General features: G+C 39.4%; 1 protein-coding gene across 11 annotated transcripts in view; it reads right to left on the bottom strand.

Annotated features, from left to right (window-relative positions):
• The window catches only part of LOC110830226 (nucleolysin TIAR), a 907,764-nt gene that overhangs the window by 174,883 nt on the left and 709,805 nt on the right, over positions 1-23,076 (bottom strand). For all 11 annotated transcript variants that reach the window (XM_087352407.1, XM_087352401.1, XM_087352399.1 and 8 more), the window contains one exon: positions 4,753-4,840. In XM_087352407.1, the coding sequence (XP_087208533.1) occupies positions 4,753-4,840 (88 nt within the window). The remainder of the gene's footprint in view (positions 1-4,752; positions 4,841-23,076) is intronic.

The following is a 23,076-nucleotide window of genomic DNA, read 5'->3' on the forward strand; positions in this document are numbered from 1 at the left end:
TGTCATTTATTATTCATTATCTTCAAATTTGGTTTGGGGAGAAATTTTTCCAGAATGTAATTATCAAGAACTAAACTCGACAGCATGAGGTCATATATCAATAATTATACTTCCACTCTATCAGTCGAAGTTATTTATTTTTGTGTCTTTTACACTTCTGCATGCTGGGTTTTAGTAAGCAGAACGTCCTGTACCAAAAATTACGCAACTTCAACTGCTGAAAAATTACTTAAAACATTTTTTGTGGCTATTTTCAAACACAAAATAAACTGTAATGGGGCCAGAAAAATATCAGCCGGGTTTTGAATCTATGAATTACGATTATGAACACGACCCTGTCGTTTCTGTTCATAGGTGTTCTAGATTAGTAAATAAAAATAACGATTTTAAATTTTCTATATTTTATGTCTAGAATATGCACAATTTTATACATTTTACAATAGCAAAATAATGAGCCGTGTTATTCAATTTGACAGTATTGCTTAATTGCATTGCATTAAGAGTGTATAAAATACCTGTAGCCTATTACAATTACGTTTTTGTTTTCATTAAACGGTATCAAATTTTGCAATAGTGCTTAAATCGACGGTTTATACCTGATTTCACTGTTGAAACAGAGAACTTATGACTCAGTAGATAACGCAATTTCGAAGATGCCTGCCTGCCTTGTATCTGTGTGTCTGCAAAGCATAGCCAAGCCAAGCCAAAGCGCCAGCTAGGGACGGCTTTGTGCAAGGTGATGAGTAGGAGCGATACTTCTCTCTTACAATCTGCTGCCCAGACGGGTTGGAACCCTCCTACGGATTAACCGGACAAATGTTGACGCAGTAAACCGTGTTTGAGGGAGAGCAATCCATGAAAGGGATGGATGTGAGGTCTGGGGGTTGCATAAGACCAGGCTAGTGTTAGTATTGGATTAGTGCCTTCTAGTATGGAACACAACGTCGCCATGCATCTTTTAGCTCTCTTCCCTGCCTCGAGTCTAATTTTTTATATGTTCGTATTCCACCTGCTCCATGTCGTCCTGAATGCATATTAACACTTTACTTCAGTGGTCTTGATTAGAATGGCTGTGCACAAAAATGATCTTCATTTGTTCTGTGTCAAGAGTCTAACTGCGTCAAATATGAACTCGAGTATTACTGGGACACAAGACAAATTCGTGCCGCCGACAATATTGTCATAGCTGCTACAAGTACAGTCCGATTTTTTTGTAGATGCCGCTGGGAAGCGCACAAGAAGAAATGGGGGTGTATTATACACGTGAACAAAGCACTGACAGGATGATGTACTGCAACATTCTGCAGCTTACAGCTTCTGAATGACTAATCCATGCTCATTCAAAATAAGTCATCTGTTAAGTGACTTGAGTGAATGTACTGCAGATATTTTGCTACCGCTTTTCGACTATAATTTAAGTGTGTATCTGTAAATACTTGCAGTCGAAACTGTGCAGGTAATAACGATTTCAACGGCAATTGTTAAAAATCCTACTGACGATATATATATTCGCTTTGAAGTACACCTTCCGACACTCGCATTGAAAACTACACAGGTTAATGAATTTGGAAGTTGTGGTAGGAATCAATAGTGTACTCTTCTACTACGTTATTCCAAAATATCATTTGGAGGACAGAAGAAAATCATGAAGACAGATTATATTATCCGGGCTTCAAAACTGTAACCTCTCGCATTCGAAGCAAGGACACTAACCAGCATAGAGCGACGTTAGCATGCTAATAATAGTAATACATGCAATTCAATTGAGGAACAGACAGATACACACAATAGCCAGCAGGTATCTGCAAGCTTTGAGTCTCTCACGGCTGGGAGTCCGAAGATGGTTCTCCTGGGTTGTTGCACCGTATAGTCTGGTGGAAGTTTACCGATGTTTCAGAGGTATTCATTGTCTTCACCATTAGGCTGATGGGCACTGATGGACGCAGCAACTATCTCTAAAACGTCGGTCAACTTATATCAGACTACATAACGCAACCCAGAAGGTTTCTGTAAGAAGGGAGACAGATCAACCTGTGTTCACGAGAAGACTTGCTACTAATTCCTACACGGCAGCATTACGATATTAGGGTGCGAATGACGTCATAGTGGCCACTAGCAGATAGATGGATTCAGCTGTCTAATTCTCATGAGTGGCCGGGGAGGCACGCAAGCAACAAGGGCGTGCTAATTATTGTCTTGTAGCTTGTACACGCCCTCTGAGCTGCCTCGCTTAATTAAACATGCATGGCAGGAGCAACACGTTGCCGAAGGCTTATCTCAAACATTACACCTAATGATACATTGCAGAAATTAAATGGAGTTCAAGATGTGTACGTACTAAGAGCTGGCTCAACAAGTCTGTAATTCAGATATGAAGAGATGGCAATGGAATTAAGAAGAAAACAGGCAATCCATAGGACCATACGTGGGTAAGATAGACGAAAAAACTGTTCTGCAGAGAAATTAACTTAAAAATAAATAGCACGGAATTAAACTGAGAGATGATTACATCCGTGTATAATACATGGTAGTGCCGCGTTTTAAATGATCTGTCGCTATGAGGGAAGAAAACAGAATGACCGTTGTTGAGAAAGAAGATACTGTCCCGGAGAATATAAAGGACCTAAGAAAGAAACATGATGATGGAGGAAATTACATTATAAGGAGCTTCAAAATTGTACTCTTTACCAAATTATTATAAGGGTGATTAAATAATGAAGGAAGGGATAGAAGGGGTATGTAACAACAGACTGGGAAAGATGTAAAATTCATACAAAGATTCAGTCGAGAAACCTCAAGGGTATACATAGACAACGACTGAAGAATAGTACTAAAATATAAAATATATACAATATCTAAAACAGGGCGTGCGTTTAGTGTCTTTCCTGTGATTTTTAGTTCATGAGGAATGTCGCAGTAAAACCGCATACATTTAATTTGTGCACTCTGTATTACAAAAGGTATTCGAACTCTAAGAATATTAGGCGAAGTTTATTTTATTCAGTAAAAGTTAACTCTAAATCTCAGTTCATATGAAGCTGAAATAAAAACTAGTAAAACGCTTCGGAATACCACCAAGTAAGCTTAAAAAGTGTTAATACGATACAAGTGCAGATTTCTTAATAAATTATGTAAACAAAACAATTTCCGACCTGCGCAATTTTTTGTCTAATCGTTTCTGGTCCTACAGAAAAAGCCAACATTTTGCAAATGAAAAAATCTTTAGATATTAAACAATAATCACATATATCTGCAGTACACACTCATACTCATATAGATTATATTCTAATTTATAATACATCAAGCATCTTGAATTCATAAAAGAGTGACGTAAAGTCTCACTCTTTCTCTATAATTTCAAAACTAAAATTATGGACCATGAACTGAACTACATCTGCCAGAACAAGAATTAATAAGAGACGAAAATAAAAGAACGCCAGGTATGTACTTGGAAGAAAGAATAAAAGAGGAAGACAGAGTGGAAGATTAAAAAACGTTTTGATAAAAAGATCCGAGATATAAAACGGGAACGGTTAATACACACAAAGAAAGATGATTAAACACTGAATTTAGAATGAAAGATGAATGGAGATGCACGGGGAATCACATAAAAATAGAGCTATGTTCAAATGCAAACAACTGATGGAAAGAAAAATAAAACAAATGAAGATGAGCAAGTCAGCACTAGGACGATGTGATAAATAAAGATGCAATTCATGAAGTTGTAAGAAGGCAAAGCTATTTTATTCTTCACGGATAGACCTGGGACGGAGACTCACATTCGTTTGAATGGCTTTAATTTTTGATTATATGCGTTTCATATGTTTAATTACAGTTATAATTTTAATTTTCCATACATAATTTCTTTGATTTACTGTCTATCTTATCTACGTGTAGAACCGGGCTGTGCAATCAACAACACTCAAATATCGCCCATGCCCTAATTTCGTAAGTCAAAAGTAAGAATATTAATAGATAATAACATTCAAATATTGAAATGATGATGGCACTATCTTTGGCTTAATAATGAAGGCGAAAAAAGAACAATGTTTCGAGAACAATTTTCGTCCTTGTCCTCGGCTCCAGATCAATTTTAACAAGTTTAATTATAACCGTTATAACAAGTAACAAATTCTACATCTGAATTGGTCATTTGCAAAACCACATGAATCCAATTTCTTGATCCTAAAATTAAAATAAAATAAACGCCAGAGTCGATTTTGCGTTACGTTATTATAATAGTTAATATAGTGAACAGTACAAGGTTCCATTAGCCGCTATTACGTTGGCTAGTTTCAAATCAAAGAAGACTGGGTTCCCTTAGAACAAAGCATTAACATGCAAACAAACAAACAAACAAACATGTACTCTATATCAGCTAATAAGTGCTGCTTTCACATCCAGGCTAAGCAACACTGAACTTGAAAGTTCTGGCTTAAACAACTATTTGACAAAACCCCAGTCAGCAGTGAAAAAAGACCGAACTTCGTGACGTCTAAGCATATGCTGCATGTTGTATATCGGTCAATCGGTGTCACCGCACCAGACCTTGAAATGGAGACAGTCTCCGAAATATCGAGTTTCATTCCATATTGAAATGCGTGATCACACGGGAGTAAGTCGTAACATTTCGAGGCTCTGTAAGTTTAGATTTTATACAACCACAAACCTGAAACGAACACAGTTGAAACAAACACACAAGAAAGCTAATTTGAAGGGTTAAAAGAACATCAGCACATCGTGGTTACTTACGAAATCTCCCCGAAAGGCGCAAAAGCTTCTCTCAGTGTCTGAGTTTCGATTTCCGGACTCAGGTCACCGACGAATATGTGATAGTGTTCTGAAACAGAAGAAAGTGGCTCTTTAAGTTCGTTGTAATTTATGCTCATATCCGTTAGGGAACTGCAGTGGCAACTATTAAATAAGCTCCTCACTGCTAAAGTGGTAAAGGTCAAATTCATTTAATGTTATATAAAATTAAGTTTCTCGTTAATACAAATGTAAAATGCATGGTAATCTAGTATGTTTGTTAGATAATTTTATTACCGCTGTTACAAACATACTTTCATTGGTTACAGTGTTGACTTATACCACTTTAGCTGTGATGAGTTCACGACACAGATAAGAAGTAACAGAAATTACATTCATAAATTTCCTTAGATTTCTATTGTGTAAAGTAAAAAGTAAAAATGTAAAGCTATGTTACTATACTTCATGTAAGAGCTTGGGGGGGGGGGGGAGTATAGCTCCTACTCAGTCTCGACCTCAGCACTAGATGGGGCTGAGAGGTCAGCATCACGCCCCGACCGCGCTTATCCCCGGGAAAGGACCCCGGTAACCGTTGCATAGGAGGCTGGGTGGGCCCCAGAATCGGTCTGGACGCAAGGCTAGAGGAAAAACGCTCTGCCCAGTCGGAGAACAAACCCCGGTCGACCAGTCCTTACCCACTGAGCTATGACGGCTCATCCATCTATTGTTTAAAGACGAAGACAAAGTTGTTTATCATTCTTTGAGATTTGCTGGCAGACTTTCATTCATTATACTGCAACCGCTTGCGGATTTATTAGGAACTAAGGATCTCACAGCGGTGTGTACGGAGATGGCTGTTTTTTCCTACTAATCGCTCTGATGATGGAAGCAGAAAAAACCTCTGAAACTTTGCTAAATTTCTACCGAACTACACGACACTACAACCCACAAGACAGCAATCTTCACCTGAAGAATGCCAATTGTTTGTATTGGAGAGCAGACTCCTACTCATGTGTTCAGGTGAGTGTCATTAAATTGACTGGTAATCATCATCGATATATGTTTACGAGATAATTTTAACATGACATATGCTTCATACTCAAAGTGATTTGAGTTCGAAGTCGAAGTCGCCAGTTGCCACATGATCCACATTCTAAATAATCAATAAACTTTAACAGGCTTTATTTTGAAGTCGTAAATCTACTTTCGTATGACGCCCTATGCTGTACAACAGCGATCAGGTAGGCACTCGTAACTTAACCTATCGGACATAAATTCCTACGTGTTATGTTGCACACACAACATTCTTTGAAAGACAATCTCGTACAAGTCCTTCGCTTTAGTCTGAACAAAACAACTGAGCTTCTTTATCCCTGCTTCGTATCCGGGAATTTGCGGTTCCATCCTACAACAGGGGCCGACTATTCCGACGTTTTTCTTGGTTATCCTCAGTCTTCTCAGGTGTTTCTGGGACAGTAGACCTACCTTAAAACAATACGGCTATCTTCTGTGTTGTAGCACCGTGTAGTCTGGTCACCAAAACGATCATTGCCCCGATGATGGAGACAGCAAGAACCTCTCAAACGTTGGTAAAATTTACTATGTGAGTCACATCAGAACCCTGATGACGGGGACAGAGTTGGTTCCCGAAACGTCGGTTTACTACGGTAACCAGTTGACGCCGCTGATTGCCCGAGAAGATTTTATTGATGATACTCGCAGCGAAAGTCTCAGATCCTATTCCAGTCATCATCATTATCATTATCATCTGGAAAAATGGCGAGCTAGCTAACCTCTCCGGGGTTGATAATGGGAACTGCGTAAAGATGGCAGATGTGAATTTGTCCCATCCATGTTATTCTGCCATTACTGAGCTTTTCTCGTCTGTGCTCATTCTGTGGTTCCACGTTTGTCGTTTTCTCTGCCCCCAACTCACAGTCCTTTGAGATGTTCTTCATTTCCTTTCATATATATATCTGGCTCCCAAGTTGCCTCCTCTTCATCTCCAGATGTCAGGCAACATTCTACAATTACGTAAGCAATTATTGCAAATTTTTAGCAGTTTTCTGATCATTCTTGAGATGATCTCGTGCATGTTACAACAACACCCATTTTGAAACAACGAAATAAAGTGAATTAATAATGGACTAAATTTCTAGTAAACCAACTTACTAACTGAAACAAAATAACCAAGAAATTAACTGACTAGTTGACAGATTGACACATTTAAAAGCAAACAACTAATTAATTAACTACTTGCATGGTACTTCGGACCAACGCTTATTCAAATAGTGAGAAATTCTTTACTTTTATCCTACTAAAACCAACCATTCATGACCGTGTTCACAAAAGCCAGACAAAGGTTCCTATCCTAAGGCCCGTTTTACACTGTCGACCGGTCGCCGGCGACCAGTCGCTGAACGACCACTAGGTAGAAAAGCCAAGTACGAGCTTACACACTAAGGCCGCCGTCGACCAACATGCAGTGAGCGACGCACGGGAGACCAACGACCACGAGATACATAGATGGCAATCACGTGTTCACATTGCGGGCGACTCAGTCAGCGACCAGAGCTCAGAGAGGTGATATATCCGTTGTTTCTTGTTTTCTCCCGTCGTGTTCATGTCACTCAAGTGATCATTATATCATGAGTTTTGATACTGAAAGATTTATTTCGGCCGTAGAGTCACGAAGAGCCATTTGGGACCTTGCAAGTCCCGATAATGCAAACAGGGAGTTGAAAAAAGGGTCGTTCAGCGACCAGTCGCTGAACGACCGGTCGACAGTGTGAAACGGCCCTAAGTTAACTAATTATCGACCAACTTCCCTAAGACTATTTTGGGTAATCTTCGCCATCTAGCGTGAGAGTGAGCATGTCCTTGTCTGTCTGTCGTGGTTTTCCTTGAAAATAGGCAATTCGCAGGACACGTCATTGCTGGAAAAGATAGTTGCAACAATGATAACCGAAGTCATTATTATCTCACAACAATGACCTCGTATCACATTGTCCCAACAATGGCCTAAGATACCGCTGTTGCATTTGATGTTCGTTTCGAGAAAGAGGGATGTAAGTCCACAGTCGCTCTCAGCAGTGGTTATCGACGACGTAATCTCCTGACGTCACCGCCCGTCACTTGGCGTCGGGAACATCTTTGGGAGGAACTTCAGTGTGTTCGAAGCAAATTACGTGTTTTTATGCAGTTGATGGTTCTCTGGGCTGGAATGCTGAGCGGATTTGTAGGTGTACTAACGTTTACACGATGACACAACCAAGCAGCTCCTAATATTGTTCTCCTTGCTTAGGGTTTCCACTGTCTATCTGCAATCTGCAGGCACGTATCTACGAACACGATGGCCATCATGTATCGGCCCTCACACAAGGCTCCAAGTAGCACGCCTCTTCGTCCCCTCTTACCCATTAATATGCGTAGGGTTACGGCATCAGAAATCATAATGCAAATTTTGTACGGAGGCTAAATGGCTATGAAGAGGAATGGAATGTTACGATAGGAAAACAGAGTAATTAAGGGAGGAGAAAGTTTTTAGTAACACAAAACCCTGGATCTTAGATACGGAGAGAAGTCAGGAGGCCAGAAGAGGAAAAGAGGAAGGAAGATGTAGAAATGGAAACAATAATTATTGTTATAGGGACATCCAAAAACAGAAGTTTCGGGTTTTATAAAAAGGAAGAGGAATGGTGTAAAAGACGGACTATAAGCTTCTACGTAAGAAACCTAAAATATCGTGACCATCTGCAAATAACTGCACTCAACTCAAAAACACACATTTAACATCAAACTTAAAATTCCTAGAGCAGTCTTCCGCAACCGATGTGCCGCCTCAAGGCTTCAGGTGTGCCGCGAACTATTATAAAAATTGTATATTCGCACTTTAGAGTTAGAAAAAATTCAAAACCGTATCCATCGTAATTATAATTCGTAACAAACACACACTGCCTCATGTGTTATGTTACATTTCATAAGCCAGCATTCTCATAGGGTAAGGATTTACATATAGATACATATTCATGGCCACGTATAGTTTTATACCCCGTTTTCGTGTGGCTACAAATCTGTGGTGTACCGTCATGTGTCTTTGGCATAATAAGGTGTGCCGCGAATAAAAACAGGTAGCGGAACACTATCCTAGAAGCATTAAGACTTACTGGTACTTTGGCAAATATTTAATAATTACTGAAAATTCATAAAGGAAGAAAATAGGTTACTATAGCAACTACTTTTCAAATTACGTAACTATGTCAGCAGGCCATTAGGAATATAATCGAATATTTTTTTACTAAGTATAACAGGTAGTTCCAATGTTCCGATTATCTATTTAAGTTAGAAGTAGAACGATTAGAAGTTGTTTAATTTTATAAAGTTGTAATTGACCAATTTGTGTAGCAGAAAGCTAAATACTATGGCACGAGATGTAACTTAACAGTAAGTTAAATTGGTTCCAATCAAGAAGAGTAGCATTTTCTGCTGAGCTCTGCACTCACTCCTTTTCACAACGATCCATGCGTCGAAGAAAGTTTCAGGCGGACTTACTTTATGTAAACAATTCGTGACACACAAAATAAAGACAAAGGAGACTGGAATTTAAAATTGTAAGTTAAAACAAATTAATACTATTGATTACAATCACATCAACGTAATTACTGTGCTAATAAAAAAACATAGAACACCAATATTGCGCAGATCAACTGGCTATTCGCCTTTTTAAGCCGAAACTAAATAATATTTGAGCAATCAGTTCCTACGACAAAGAAAACACAAAATATTTCAATTACAAAGATCAATTGGTTAATGATATTTAAGGAAATAATCGCTCTTTATTTTAAGGATCATACGAAATCCATAAATACATCTGTAGGAGAAATGGAGAATTATTTCCTGTGAAAGCATGTGTACATTTATAAACCGCTGAGCTTTGACTGCAAAAGAGTAAATAACGTAAAAGAGACAAAAATTAGTAACATTCGGAACTGTTTGACAACAAAGCAACAAAACGAGTTCCGAAAAATGAATTTACACTTCGACGCTTACAGTCCGCTCTAGTCTTCCTAAATATTCAGTACGATTTCTTGGACGGGGGATCATCTCGCTGTATGGCCTGTGTTCATACAGAACTGAACCACATACAGAGACGCAGATAAACAACTGTGCCTCCAGTGGGATCTAACCCCACGTCCCGAGGTTCTTGTGCTCCTACACCGTACGCGTATCAGACCGCATTACCATTGTAATCGAAAATATAAACACTTATAAATTATGATTCGTGAGAAGTTTTAGAAAAGTGTTCTTCGTTTCCGAAATTTAAGGAATCTGTACCCTTTTACAGTGCCTACGGAAAATTTCCTCCTATCTTCGGACGGATGTTTTCATGTATGCAGTCTGGCAGAGAGTCGTTAAAAAGACCAAGACAAAAACGGTTGCTCAGTCTTGCGTCAATAAATCCAGGTTTATTAATAGTGACGGCTTGTAACGGCGCAGGGCTATCTGTAATTCGTGTTAATTAAGCCCAAGACATGGGGGAAGAGCACAGAAAAAGGAGGGGTAATCAAATTATTAGCTACGTTCGGTTGTTATTAACGGCCGCTAATTGGCACAGTGATCGGCCCAGACAAGAAGACAAAGGTCTGCCTTGGACCGATCAATGCTGAGATCCACTATGCAAGTTGAGGTGTTTACAGTGAGCATGTGACAGCCAATATACAGGGAGTTTCAAACTGTGAAACTAGCTTCGTTAAAAATCAATACTGTGACCAGCCACATTGCGAAATACAAATCTGGCTCGTTTTACAGTAAACATCTGACAGCCTTAGTATAGGATGTTACAAATCACAAAATGCAATGCCCTATTTCTGAAAAGACAACTAGTAGCAGGTGTAATTCTACGTGCCAAATAAGTAAACAAACAAATCTTGTGTTTTTCACTTCGTCGCCTATTACTAATTTGTCCTTATCTGTTCTGATTGAAAATTTACACTTTCCATTGAGTGCTTCATTTAGGGAAATGTCTTATTTTGCAGAACGAATTAAGCATTACTCACTTGAAGTTACAAGTAACTTTCAAGGTTGAAGTACAACAAATAATTTGAACTGATAATAAATTCGGGATAGAAATGGTTATAATTTATAGACAAGTCTTGTTTCTAGGAAGCAACGGGTAATTTTCGAAAAGCGTTTATGATTATGGCTAACTTCTGGGGTGTAGCTCACATCTGAAACGCACGTAAACTTCTACCACACTACACAGCGCAACAGCCTATAAGACAGATTTCTTCCGTTGCTGTCCTGTCCAAGCGACCGTGGAGCGAACGATTAATTCGTCGTTTGGTAGATAAATTCAAGAGAATAATCTTCTGATGAGAATAAAGCCTTTAATTAATGTCTGTATGAGTGTGATATGATATAATCGGTTGGTCGTGTGGACACTCCAGAAAACCCATAGGCAGAATTAATAATTACGTTTCGGGAGTTGGCGCGTCCCCCGTCCTCCGGTGAACTTACACAGTTGAGTCGAAATTTGGTTGTCAGAATTTTGATAATGAGCGCACTGTGACTGCCAGTGAAGAAAACGTGTGTCCCCTTAAGCAGCACATCTCGTAACGCGGCGTCCTAAAGTACAATGCCTTTCTCTTCCTCCGGATTCTTTTGTCTCAGCACGTACATTATCATCACTGTCAGGGTTTTGTCGGATTAAAACGTGTTGTTTGTCGGGAATTTGGAAGGAGACAGATGCCACCTGCATCAGGAAACTAACTCTGCAGTGTTTGGAGAGACTGAACAAAACCTCAAAAACCTCAGAAAAGCCGGTAACACAAACGTAAATCGAAACGCGAACATCCTGATCACAAGTAGGTTTCATACAGAAATGTTTAAAAATAAAACAAACGCATAGCAAAAGAAGTATAAACCAATCATCCAGCATAAAGTTACGAGCAGTACTCTGAAGATGTGGATGCACTCTGCAGGAAGGAAAACGAACATATTTAACGAAGAAGAACGTGAAAGAGAAGAAGAAATTCTTCGAAAAGGCTAGGTTTGCCATCTCCCACTTTCTTCTCATATCTGGGATATTATTAGGACGATTCTCGTAGAATTACTTCCTGAAGACGCAAGAAGCATTAGCTGGTTATCCACAGAAGTGAAGCTCACTGCGCTACTCGAGACAAGAATTTCGGCACAAGGATCTCTGTTGAAAAGCAAAAATAGGGAAGAAAGTCAGATGGAAAGATGATAATAACATTTGAAAGAGAACTTGGCTGCTTGGACATGAACTGGATTAAGCGTTTCAGCATCGCGTCCAATTTCATTATCTACAGTCAATCTTCTGGTTCTGCTAACAGTCAGACAGTCGCTCACTTATCCAATCAGCTAATCAATCATTCGATTGTCAGTCAGAATACCAGTCACCCATTTAGTCAGTCAACCAGTAAGCTAGTTCCCTGTTTAGTACCAAGTCTACACCCATCGATCAATCAATCACTAAGTCAACCGGCCAGATAATCAACTGAACGAACGGGCAGTTTCCTTAAAAATGAGACGACTTCAACGACGATAATGATGATAACAATTAATGATAACAACAACAAAGACATTTCATTTAATGGCCCAAGTGTTTTTCTCATCTGGTAAATCGTTAACAAAAGCATTTGTAACAACAAACTTCTTTCTCCTATCGACAAACTGAACACATTATAACCGTGTATTACAATTGTAGCGTATGAATCCATTTGCAATTACTTATCAAAAGAATGCATGAGAGAATCGGGTTCAGGGACGTCATCGCAATTAGTAGTTGCAAATTACAGTATTACATCGTATTCTCGTGTGCATCATACGGAGAGGGAATCCCGGATCAGAGTACCAATTGCAATAAAAACACGAAAGCCCCAGTATCATTACGCGACAATCTGCAATCAACTCAGGGCTTCAGGCGACATTCACAGTTAACGGCCATCTGCCGCCTGAACAACAGCAGCCATATCCCACTTATAGGCCAAACAAAGGCAATTCATCGACTGCGACACGTGGAAAGCCCAGTTCACAATGAGCCAATGCTTGTAATAAACTACGTAAACACAAACAAGGCAATGTGCGCAACAAGTGGGAGGCCTGGTTCACAGTGAGATGACATCTGTAATAATGGATATAAATACGGACAGGGCATCGCATACAAGTGGAAAGCTTAGTTCACAATGGTCAGACGCTTAAAACACATGTAAATGCGGACAATGCAACAGGTGCAACAAGCATAAACGCCATAAAAAGGCACATGCCAACAAGGTAGCTGCTTTTGTTCATTATTACAACGTTCAACAGCGCTGTTTCAAATATAATAGAATGATATGAGAGGTTTCAGGTTCTCACTGCAGCATGTACAAATATTACAGCCTTCTGGGATACTGCGCCGTGAAGTTACGTAGATGATGACAGACGTTTCAGAAGTCCTTGCTGCCTCCATCAAATGGGCAATCATCGCCCTAATGACTTCCTAAAAGTTGTTCAGTTTTTGTGCAATTCCTGAAAGTCCAGATGCATCCGAACGGCATTCACGCCCGGGTTATGATACCACGAGGCACAAGTAATGTCCTCTGACCCAAAGTGAAAGTTCTTAGTACACTATTGCATTTTGGTGTCGGTATCTACAGCTGAATGGTAGATTCGTACTACTGAATTACAAAGTCACTTCAGTGTATTCTCGTTAGCCTCTCTGAACGCTGAACACGGACGAATTCAGCCTGTCACAGTTTGACTCTTCCTGGTGTGGATACATGGCAGTTCCAGACAGGAAGCGCTGGGCGATGATTATCACCACATTCCATTTCGTTGCGAGAATCCACATACGCGGCACTGACCACAAACATCTTCATGTTTCACGTGAGAAAGGCAGCAGATATATCTGTCACACTATAGGCAGGAAGTGAAAGGTAGTTGTCTTGAAGATGGCCGTCTTCTGGGTTGTAGTGCCGTGTAGTATGGCAAGACTTTACCAGACTACACGGCGCTACAACCGTTATTCATAGAACTGACATTATAAATAAGCAACGCCATTATTTAAGAATAGTTTATTTTAATATAAATCCAGACAAAATAAAATATAACTTCTTATATTTATATAAATTGTGTTTGTTCATTTTTTTTTCAATATGGCTGTATCAGAAAATAAAAGTGTAGTTTATATAGGTCTCAATCTAAAATTTTCGAAGGTCTGTTTACTGCTTCAAAAGTTTTTGGGAAGGGGGGGGGGGGTGGCTGGACCAAAAATATGTTTCATTATATAATAAGAAAATTATATATAAATTAGAACGAATTTAGTGTATTTTCAAGAAAAGTTCATATAATATTTCAACTGCTTTGGATTAAAGAATCTTTCTGTACAGCTAGATGCAGCTAAGAGTGAAAGAGGCTAAACTTAAGACGTTTAAACGACCTACACGTGGTAAATGTGGTTTGGAGAAAGGAGATTGGATGCAGACAAAATAGGCGGAGGGAAACAGTACAGCAGCCTCGCCATCCCCTGTGATCGCGCTGCATACCGCCCGCCAGGCTGCGTCTGATGACTCTCAACTGACTGCCGGTTGCTACGTGAGACGAAACGCGAATGCTTTGAGCCCGGGAGAACGGGGAACCACCAAGTGTCACCGATAACAGCAAACCGTTTGGCAAAGTTTGTCTTGTCAGTGAACAAAGGCAGTCAACGTGCAAACAGGTCGACTTTACGAATTGCCCAACTTAAATTGAAGCGACGAATTCAAGTGAAAGTATTTAAGGATTATGGGATTCTACGTCCATCTGTTGGGGTTATTTTATCTTATGCGTCAACATGGGATCTGAAGGCTACGATGCATTACTAAGAATGGGACAGAAATAAAATGAAAAGCAACGATTTCTTTTGACGCCACAGGCCGATTTCAGCAATTGGTTCTTCTGCTGTTCAGTTTCTAAACCACGTGGCTTCCGTCAGCTCGGTGGTAAGTTCCACAGAATCAAGAAACAACGATTGGAAACCTTAAATGTCGATTATTACCGGAAATGGCTGAAGAGTATTAGCTACCTAAAAATTGTAAAACTTCACTGAATTCCACTAATTCAGTCTGACTTATTAATTTTAGCGTATTCTTTATATTAATGCTTATGGTATCTCTCTGTCTCTCTGCGTCTAGGATGAGAAAAAAGGGGTACAGAAAACCAAAGGGACGAAGGAGAATAGAAAAGGTAAAATAAGGGAAGGAAAAGGAGGGAACAAAGACGTAAAAGAATTACGAAACTCTGGAGAACACGAAACGACAAGAAAATACAGAAAAAGGAGAATCAGGAAGATGAGAAAGAGAAAGGAGGAGGAAGGCAAAGGATAACGATGAAGCGGACAGGATTAGACTAAAAACAAACATGGCCGTGAGGAGAAAAGGGGAAATGAAAGAGGAGAATGCGAATATTGAACGGAGGAAAAGGTGGATAGAAACTAGAATAAAAAGGAAGTATGAGAGGGGGACAGAAGAGGAAATCCATCCCTCTCTTGACTTCCTAGCTGCTTCCTTTTCCAACTTACATTTATGAACGAAGATCCTTCACAGCGGACAATAAAATATTTGCTGGCACGAACTTTCTTCTCTGTCCGGAGCCGAAATGTGGATGACGGACAGAGGGCTTGGGGGAATTGAAGAATGAAGATTACATTAAACCCAGATATGGTTAGAGCAGAACGTCTATAAATCTGCATTTTCGCTGGATGGAGTTCTATATTTAGCTTCCGAGCTCTCCTCACCCCTCCACATTACTGCAGCTGGGGCGACGCCGTTGGCTTGCCTCGGATAATCCAGTTTGCTGCGGGGGTTGGGGGAAACACATTCATAAATCGGGTAGTTCACCTAACTCTCGTCGTGCTCAACTAAACCCTGTGCCTTTCGAATGTTGTCATGGTTAGTACGTGTAGCATGCGGAAGTCCTCGAGTCGAATTCCGATATGGCTACAATGGTTACTGATGACAAATGCAGCAATATCCACGGGGACTTACACCAAGCTTCGAGGAAGCGGAAGCAGATGCAACCCGTCCGCAGAAAATGTTTATTTCTATATAAACAGAAGAGCATCTTTTAACCCTCGAAAATAGGGAGGTAATAAAATTTAGATTTTATGGCGCAATAAACAACAACAAGAAACAAACCAAACATCGTGCTGAAACACAATTGCTCCAGCTCTGAATGCCTTTGCTCTTTACAAGCGTCAATGAAATTTAAGATAAAAATTTGCATGGTAATTCAATGCTGCAATATTTTCGACAATGAAATCAGGGAGCTACATAGCATTGACACGGAGTACCAACCTCAGACCGCACCATTTCGATCGAAGGATAATGAATTATGGGAAATCTATCAACTAAACTAAAGATTATTCAATGGGAAAATGGTCTCAGAGAGCACGAAACTCGTAAAATTTCCGACCTACGACTAAGCTGAACCAATAAGTTTCGTTACTTATTTAAGTAAAAAGTGGAATCTCTAATTATTCGAGCGAACGTTAAAATTAGGCTAACGGCTGCCTCACTGCTCTGAAGACGAAGGCAGCAGTAAGGACCTCCGAAACGTTGGTCAATTTGTACCAACCAGACTACTGGAGCAATATATCAGAAAACAGTCTTCCTCAGGCTAGGTGCATTCCTGTGTCATCGTTGTATAATATTGCGGAAGTAAACATCCATATATTGTCGGACCATGGCTTCAGAAGCAGGTGACACAGAGCCATAGTTAAGGCCGCATTCACAGAGCAGTATTTTCGTACTAAGGTTGGGTAGTACCTTAAAATAATCACTTCTTCCCTTCCCGCTTTATGAAAATCTTACCTCATTCGAGACTAAGTAAGAGCAAATTACGCAGCAATATAGCGTCGTTAAACGGACTCCGCCTAGAAGTCACGTAGGCCCTGAACAATGCACAGTTAAAGCAGTTGTACCATTCTGAGATATTCACTGCGTATTTTATTTCCGATCATCACATTACTCAAAGCATTTCACAAATCAATTCTTATTCATTCACAGTTTATACACTAACCTATGACACAACTGTCTGTTACCTAGTCCTTACCAATTCACATAATTCATATTCTGACGCCCTGCAGTGTAGCAATAAGCCTATCAGAAAAGTGTGGCATCTGTATAATCCAGCTGATATCGCTTATAAATCAGATTGTGACAATAAACTAATTTACGACCACAGATTTGTGTTTGGATAGCGGCCTGCTAAAAACAACCTGTGTCAGTAAGTGCATCCGAGGATAAATGAATCAGTAACATTTATGGAAGAACAGAGAGAAGGGCAGTTTACAGTTTTTCTGCTTAAAGGGAAAGTATCTAACAAGCTGAAATGTTACACGGGGCATCACGGCACATGACACATTCTTCATTCATTAATTACCTAACTCTGCCCATGTCATGAACAAGATATGTCGCTTAAGACACAGACCCCACTATTCTAGATTTATGCACGAATCTGAGACGCGCCTCAGTGAAGCTGTGGCATTTGTCCAGAGTGTGTGGTTCTCAGGGTTGCAACACCGTGTACTTTTGTAAGTAGTTACAACAGACGCAAAATATCACCAAGCCTCAGCTGCGCCATTGTAAGAGGGTGTGGGAAGTGGAATCAACAAGCCGTATGCGCTGCGGAGATTTTGGGCTAAGTATTGAGGACTGGATTAAAGTGGCTTGTGATATAGTTCAGTGGTGGGTTATTAAGAACACGGCAATGAAACTTACGGTTCCGTAAAACGTATGGAATGCCTTGGCTGTGTGACTAAATTTCTCGAGAAGTGTTCTACTCTTTGAAGCTAAGAGCGAGATAGCAAAAATCTCAACTGGCCATTGTCACAAAACGTCCTGAAGAAGTAAGTTTTGAAGCAACATATGCTTCGCACACACGTGGCCACAGGCAATTGAACAGTTTCGTGCAATAAGGGTATAACTTCTGAGAAACAAATAAACAAGTGGATTTGAGGTTTTCACGGCGCAACAACCCAGAAGACAGCCATATTTATATAAACAAGAGTAGATAAATATAGTACAAAGATGGCTGTCTTCTCGCCCTGATGATGGAGGCAACAATCATCTCTGAAATGTCGGAACACGCCTAGAAACGTACATAGCGTAACAACGCCGTGTCTTTGCCTACATTTCAAGCGCCAGGTGCAAATGAACTGAGTTATCAACAGCCAATTACCTTAAACAACAGTTGAACAAATATAACTGTAACGTCCTGTAATGAACCCGTGACTTTCAGCTGGACTGCTTAGCTGCCATGTTCAGTGAGTAATACCAACGCTGCCACTGCATCAGCGCCTTGGAACACAGATATTCAGTTATATGCTAACGAGTTTAGCTGCAGAACGACTGCAACTGGTTGAAACATCATGAATTTTTATGAGTAGTTATGTACTTGGTGTCTCCGGCAACTTACATGTTCTATGAATATCATCTCTTGAAATGAGACATGATCTGTATCTGCATTAGTTTATGATAAACATGACCGTTTTATTAATAAGTTCTGGGAGAATTTGCCTGGTAATTATTTTTTTAATACAAACATTTTTTTAAGCATCGAGGCCAAAATTTAGTATAAATTAAACATTATAAAATTGCTTGATCTATTTCATTATTAAGAATTTATAAATACTACAGACACCTAATGCGTTAAATCTGTCGGATGTAACATCAGTTTCTCAACGTCGGAATGTTTATAAATTAACTTATAAATGTGATTTGAAGTTCTCGCAGTGACGAATATGAAGCACGGCCCACAAGACAGCTGCCTTCATATAATATAAACATTCACACTTAACAGTTTGCACGTTTTGATTTCCACCGCAAATTTTAGTTCAATGTCTCATCACCGCTGTCACCGAATTTAATACATACATTCTAAGCAGTCGCCTGTTGCTATTTTACATTCAAAAAAATGTTTCGCAAAGGAAGATGCACGTTATTAAATATGACTCATAGTCTACAGACCACACAGTAGACCTGCGGCTACAACATTGAAATCTGGAGCCTACAACGGTCTTGTGTATGCAGCTATCACATGGGAGGACAACATTAAGATCGATCTTATAGAGACACGTTGTAAAGGTGAGAGTTTAAGGAAGTGGTTCAGAATCGTGCACAATGGCTGTCTTCTGGATTCGCTACCGGCGCTGGCATTCAGGATCTGCAACCATATTGTCAGTTATGATGTCAAAATATCATAAACCTTATAACTTGTGTTGGGCAAGGCCGTGGTCTAGGCAACACGGAGTTTTCCTCCGTGGCATCCCAACAATTACTCCATTCACACACAGAAGAAGGCAATGGCAAACCACTTCTGGATCATCTGCCAAGAACGTATATGAACAGGTCCCAGTCCGAGAAAAGGATGGAAGGATCCTGTTCATATGGACCTGTCGTCAGACAGAACACTAAATAAATAAATAGTACGTTAATACTGACGTTAGTGTTGCTTCTATTTCGAAGTTACCTCGACAGCCATGTTTCAGGCCTTAATAAACCGAAAGGCACAGACGTGTAATAGTCTGTTGTGGCACAGCTATAATATTAATATGCCATCAAGTAAATTACAAATAATAAAAAGTCATCATGGGGACACTGTGACGTGATAATACCACAAGCACGAGCGAAAATGCCGCCTCTTAAGATAAGGCACATGTTATGGAATCGATGGTGCTGAGAGATTTGTTGGGCACGGAAAAGGTACGCTTATTAAATGCACTTATAATTACGATATGATTAGTCTCGGGAGGTGAACAGACTCGCCCTGGGAGGAGCTTGAAGTTTAATTTGCCTAAATGTACCCAGGATTTACTGTCTCACAATACTATTATGAAGCGAAGGCCCAGGGGTCAACGTCAGACCTTCCAAACACGAATCAATCCTAATAGCCTAAATATTATTAGAACAACAGAATCAAAGAGAATGTGATGGTTAGGGCATAAATAAGGTATTAAGAAGAGAAATGCGTGCAGAATTTTAGTTAGAGAACCAGAAGAGTAAGGACCACTTGGAAGATCTTGACGCAGCAGATGGGAAAATCATATTAAAACGGGTCTTAAAAACAGGATATAATGTGTAAACTAAAATATTAAGGCAGAGCCTAATGGCAGGCTTTTGTGTATAAGGTACCTTGCTAATATTTTTGGCTCTATATAAGACTGGAAATTTCTTGTCTAATAGTAGCTTCTTCCGATAACCTTTTCTGATTTCTCCATTTGTGTTACGAGCGCCCTCCATCTCATGCTGCTTAATTAAACCATCTTAACAATATTAGGTGAATAGTAGTCTACACATTTCGAATCGACTGAATATGTAGACTGTTTCTCTCAATTATGTTATTAACCTTCCTTCGCAGGTCCAAATATGCTCTTCAGAACTTTGTCCACACACACACCCACAATATGTGCCCTTCCGTCAGAGCAAGAGATCAAGTTTAACACCAATACCAAATAGAAAGTAAGTGTATCGATTCGTACGTTCGAAGCAACGTCATAACCATTACGATATATGGAGCAGCTTGGATCACAATGTGGCAAAGACAATATGTCGGAGACTTTCTCGCTGTGCCATTACATCTTATGTTCATACAGCCTGCCTTTACTGTGGCAACTGAGTACGACTACAGTCCTATGCCCCCCTCCCCCCCCCCCCCATACACACGCAAACGCATTTCTGCTCACAGAGTAACTGACTTCATCTTTGAACAGCCGATCTTGTATCCCTGACACATGTACAATATTGTCTTTGGAATTCATTCACACACACGTATATAACTGTTGTAATTAACAAATTATTTATTTTTTCACTCATTCGTTTGTACCTCATGCATTTATTTAATTAATTCTTAATTAAACAACTTATTAAGAAAAACATTCGCTAGCTCATTAATCCATTTGCCCATTCATATATTCTTTGACAAATTAAGCAATTAAATAATTTCACATTTACAGAATCACAATTTTATTCCCTCGTATCTTCTTCCAATAATTTATTCATTCCATCATTCACTAAACTAGTAATTAATTTACTTATTATGTGACTCGTTCAGAATTAATTAAGTAATTTGTTAATTTATACATATTTTATTTACTTTCTTCGTTCAGTCAAGTATTAATTCACGAATTGTGATAATTGTATTTTAGTGTAAATCGGTCAAAAAATAAAACATCTAAATACATTAATTCCAGACTATATGAGATTTCTCAAAAGTGGCTCGTCGACAAAGAACTTGTACACAACATAACATACGCGTACATTTTATTTAAAACTTTTTTCGAATGAAAATATAAAAGAAAGATTCATGGGAACAGGCCTAAATCCTAAATATTTCATCATGATGAAGATAAATTCCAAGATATAAATAATGCTGCTCCATATAGACTCATATTAAATTAATACCAACAAATTTGTAGCTGCAATAAATGAACGGGACACTAATGAGTTATGCAAAATTGCAAAATGACGTGTATGTGAAATAGGTGCATGGGCATTCAAAACTGAAATATACAGATTCTTGTATAACAAATACTGTATCGTAACATCTTATCACTATGGAGCCTAAACGGAATTCGCAAACAAAGCACTAAGTCTGCATACATTTTTGAACACTGTGGACAACGCTGCAGTTGAATACAATGTACGGTTCACTTCAGAATTCACTGCGATGTTTCCAGGTGTCACTGCACAAAATACGACTGTACCGGGAACCTCTGTTCACCGATGCAAATAATCCGCCACCAGTTCACCCTCGAGCAATCCATCCACAGTGCAACGCTTTCCAAGTACAGTCAGTCACTACTGAAATGCAACTACTGCAGAAAATGTACACCTGTTGACCATACAAATGCTGCGAAACAAATATGGGAGTCACGTAGGATCTAAGGTTTTCACGGCGGTGAGTCCGAAGATGGCTATCTTCTGGGTTGTTGGGCCCTGTAGTCTGGTAGAAGTTTACCGATGTTTCAGAGGTCCTTGCTGCCTCCATCATCAGCACTGAAACGCCGGTAAACTTCTCACAGATTACACGGCGCAACAACACAGAAGACAACCATCTTAATACATTAGCGATGACACCCAGTACAGGTTTTCATAACAACGTACAAGTAAATATATTTTTGCCATCCACGCTGCATAAACACAGGTTATTAAATTTTCCTATCCATTTGTTGTACATGAACGGTGAGGATGCTGACAGAACTCCGTTACTGAGACAATCGATTTCATATTCACACGGCAACACTAGCTCCGCTAATGTTGGACGCGAAACCGTCAGTTACCTAGCGTACAAGATACTTAAAAGCCTGGACAAATATAAGAACGAAATTATATCTACAGATTAACGGGAAAAACTGTTGGGAAGTGATTCATATTGTACACGGCACTTAATTATTTTTCACTTTACTTTGACGAATATCAACATGTCGAAATAGCTATGAGTCATTTACGATAAAAATCTATAAAATTTGATATGAACTTTATGTAAGGAAGGCTTTGAATGAGACTAACACGAATACAAATGGCAACTCGCTAGGTAACTTACACATAATTTAGTCGAAATGAATTAAGCAGTTTAAGCGTTATCGGACGCAAAGAGGCGGATGGCCTTTATTATCTTCGTTCCCGGAGTCTGTCGAACAAAAGCTTCGAAACTATCAATGAACACAGACAGCAAAATTACAGTATACTTACTACTCATTAATCACCTCGCCATGAAAACGCGTTGTGTAGCTGAGGTATAGCTCCACTCTTTGTTTTACGGAGATTTTCTCTACAAAATCGACAGGTTAACAACGATCTTGACATATGGTGTTTAAATTGCAACGTATTGAATAGTCTGAAATACAGAAAGAAGCCAGTACCTTCTGTTTAAAACAATACTGTTCTTTCACAGCCAGTTGTGGATAAACAAATCAGTGAAGATGAAGAAAACGTCATTTAAAAAGCATTTACATTTTAATTTAAAATGGTTAACTGAAACATTTAAATAGCTCAAGGATGAATCAAAGCTTAGTTCTGATATAATCACACGCTATTGTCGTTAAAGATCAATATTTTGTCAGGGACGTAATATTCTGCTACCCTCTCGGTGCGTGGAAAATTAAAGGGAAAAGAGTCTTCTACTTGCTTAATGCCACTAAAGACAGGACAGAAAGCCTTGTAAATAAGACAATATACATGGAAAATACATAAGTTAGGGCTTAACACTAAGTAACAAAATAACAAAGAAATATACGAGGCGCGTCCCAAAAGTAAGTTTCCCACTCGTCCCACAGCTAGCAAACCT

The sequence above is a fragment of the Zootermopsis nevadensis genome, unplaced genomic scaffold (assembly GCF_977971745.1).
Source record: "Zootermopsis nevadensis isolate Lab colony 2312 unplaced genomic scaffold, Znev_1.0 Znev_ptg000021l, whole genome shotgun sequence".
Lineage (NCBI taxonomy): Eukaryota > Metazoa > Arthropoda > Insecta > Blattodea > Termopsidae > Zootermopsis > Zootermopsis nevadensis.